We start from the raw sequence: 2,857 nt of genomic DNA, 5'->3' as shown, positions 1-2,857 counted from the left end.
CGGAGCAGGGGAGAAGGGCCCCGCCCCCTGCCGCGCCGGGAGCATCCCGTAGCCTTCAGGCCTCATCCCTCCGGCTTTAGGCTGGTTCAAAGCCCCGCTTCCCAGGTGCCTTTTTATGGATTTTTAACCGTGAAAAATGAAAAGGGATAAAAGGATTCTGACAAAGACTCTTGTAATCCAGCTCAGGGCTTGCTCTAAAATTCAGGGTAACAAAGTAGGCAGCCACCACCTCAGAAACCATCAAAAAAAAAATCAGCTGCAGAGTACGAGTACTTGTTAATATTGTGGGACAAAATTGCAGGAGATCTCCTGCCAACGCCTCCCGCAAAGATGTCTGGACACAAGAGGCTTTCCAAAACACGCACACATACAGTCAAACAAGGTGCTTTCAGCCAAACGTTTCGGCAACTGCCAACTCGAGCGGTGTGGTGCGTTACTGCCGGTCAGCATTCTGCTGCACACATGGATGGTTTAGTTGTTGCTAAGCAGTGTTTAGACTAGTCAAAGACTTTTTCAGCTCCCCATGCTCTGCCAGGTGCGCAAGAAGCTGGGAGGGGGCACAGCCAGGACAGCTGACCCAAACTGACCAAAGGGGTGTTCTATACCATATGTCATGCTCGGGGGAAGCTGTACAGGGAGAGCCATTGCTGCTTGTGAACAGGCTGTGCATTGGTCAGCGGGAGGTGACCAATTGCCTTGTGCATCACTTGTTTTCTATATTCTGTATATTCTATTATTATTATTACTTTTTTCCCTCTATTGTTTTATTAAACCGTCTTTGTCTCAACCCAGAGGTCTTACCTTTTTTTTTCCTTTCTTTCTGATTCTCCCCCCCATCCCCCGGAGGGAGGGGGGAGTGAGCGAGCGGCTGCGTGGTGCTGAGTTGCCAGCCGGGTTAAACCACGACAGCAAGTCCACTCTGCCGCCTGCATGGGGTGTGCGCTTTCGCCTCAATTACAGAAACGCAGGTATTGCCCTTGAGCAGCCTTATAGTACTTCAAGCTATTTGTTTTTAAAACATATCATTTGAGACATGCTAATATAAACCATAAATAAAGGCTATAAAGAATTTCCCAAAAAGGGCTGCGAGACGAATATAAATATACATGAAGCAGAACATTTTCTAGACAATGACTTTCTTACAAAAAAGTAATCCATGTGTCAGAACATCAGCTCCGCAGCCAAACGAAGAGCAAGTGACAAGTGATGCTGTCAGACCGTAACGGTCTCGAAAATGCAAGACGTGAGACATTTTCTCTAACCTTTATCATCGCTCCGTCATCTTGCTTTGTCTTTTACTTCTGTCGGGTTTTCTCACAGGGAACAAACCCGATGCTTCGATGTGAAGCGTAAAACGGGATGTGCACGTCCGTTTCCTTGTGAAAGCAAGCACCGTCACTCTCGCGGTATTCCATGGCGGGAAGCGTGTGCGTTTCCCCTTGGTAAAGGAAGCACTGCCACCGAACGAGTGCCCTTCTAGAGGATTTTCATCATTGCTAAGAATGAATTATGCAATACGAAACAGAAAAGTAAAAGACAAACAGATAGCTTGGAAGCTTATTTTATTATACTTTGGTAAGTATGGTTGCCTGTGGTTCAAGACAGTTAAACGAGTCGTTCGAACGCTCCCCTTCTCCCCGGTACAGTCTGGTATCATCTTGCCGTGTACTGAGCAGACTTTGCACTGATAATAGATATATCGTTATAAAGAGTGCTTTTCCTAATGGCAAAATCATTCTTTTTTTTAATTAAAAAAAAGATGGCTGAACATTTTAGGCTTAATTTGAAAAAAACTGAAATGACCTAATAATGCAAAAAAAATGGAATTTTGGTGAAATGCTGATTATAATTTAACAGCAGCCATCCAGAAGACATGCTGCAGTAGATTTTTTTCACAAGTTACAAAATATATATACACAATATATCATCTTAAGATGCCTTTGGTGTTCAAAATGTTAACTGAAATACATAATCTAAAGCTCAAAACTACTGTAGGTAGCTCTCCTACGACATTTTTTACAATGGCTGTAAAGCTAACTGTTCTGACTATATGCATCATATACAATGTGCTGTCTCATATACCATTTCCACAACAGTACACAAAAATATTTTAAAAAGGAAATCCACATAAATAACGTTTTCTTTGTAGTGAAGTATGTGACCAACGATTTAAAATAAGTACCTTTACAACAGAAACGTATCCTGATGTAACCAGCACATACAGTCTGAGAGATAAAAAGGGACTCAAATAATCTCTGGTAAAGCCACGAGCACCTTGTGTTATGAAGAGCACCACGGCCACACGGACAGGAAACACAGAAGAGGTAGCGTGCCATCTGTTAAGATGTATGTGTCCACGAAGGACTATAATAAAACAATGTTTAAGAAAAGAAGACGTATTGTACTGTGGCATAATTCACTTTTCATATATAAGCTATTGCACATGTAGGAGCATTAGCCAGTATTGCTCCTTAGTATTTTATGTCTCCAGCTTTCCTCCAGATGGTTTTTTTGCAGTCCTGTTAAAGAGATTGCTAAGAACACCCAGAGGTCCTGAAAAGTTCTGTGTTCAGATACTCTGTTCCAGGAAATTATGCAAGAAAGCACCAACCAGTTTTGATTTTTTTGAATCCTTTATGAAAACTGTTGTAGTCTTTTCTTTCTTTCTTTTCTTTCTCAATACCATTTCTCCTTAGGAGGAAGTCTTTTTCTTCTTGCGGTTCTTTAACCAACACTGTTTAAAATGATTCTTCAGTTCCCTAGTAATTTTGCCTGCAATGGGTCATTACTTTTCATTCAATCTATGCAGCAATTCCATGTTGATGCAAAAAACAAACCCAGGAGAGAAACCTTAAAG

The 2,857-nt window shown here is 41.9% G+C and overlaps 2 protein-coding genes across 2 annotated transcripts in view; one reads left to right on the top strand and one right to left on the bottom strand.

The window, feature by feature from the left end:
* Positions 1 to 1,346, top strand: part of LOC118451906 — a 2,866-nt gene extending 1,520 nt beyond the window's left edge. Inside the window, exon 3 of the mRNA XM_035890659.1 lies at positions 1,321 to 1,346. Within this exon, the coding sequence (XP_035746552.1) occupies positions 1,321 to 1,346 (26 nt within the window). The remainder of the gene's footprint in view (positions 1 to 1,320) is intronic.
* Positions 1,347 to 2,280: 934 nt separating this feature from the next.
* Positions 2,281 to 2,857, bottom strand: part of COL24A1 (collagen type XXIV alpha 1 chain) — a gene marked incomplete at its 5' end in the record, with an annotated part of 140,490 nt that continues 139,913 nt past the window's right edge. The window contains one exon of the mRNA XM_009635107.2: positions 2,281 to 2,364. Coding sequence (XP_009633402.2) covers positions 2,281 to 2,364 — 84 coding nt within the window. The remainder of the gene's footprint in view (positions 2,365 to 2,857) is intronic.

This window comes from Egretta garzetta, unplaced genomic scaffold (assembly GCF_000687185.1).
Source record: "Egretta garzetta isolate BGI_Z169 unplaced genomic scaffold, ASM68718v1 scaffold43, whole genome shotgun sequence".
NCBI lineage: Eukaryota > Metazoa > Chordata > Aves > Pelecaniformes > Ardeidae > Egretta > Egretta garzetta.
This window is presented reverse-complemented; position numbering and strand designations above follow the sequence as displayed.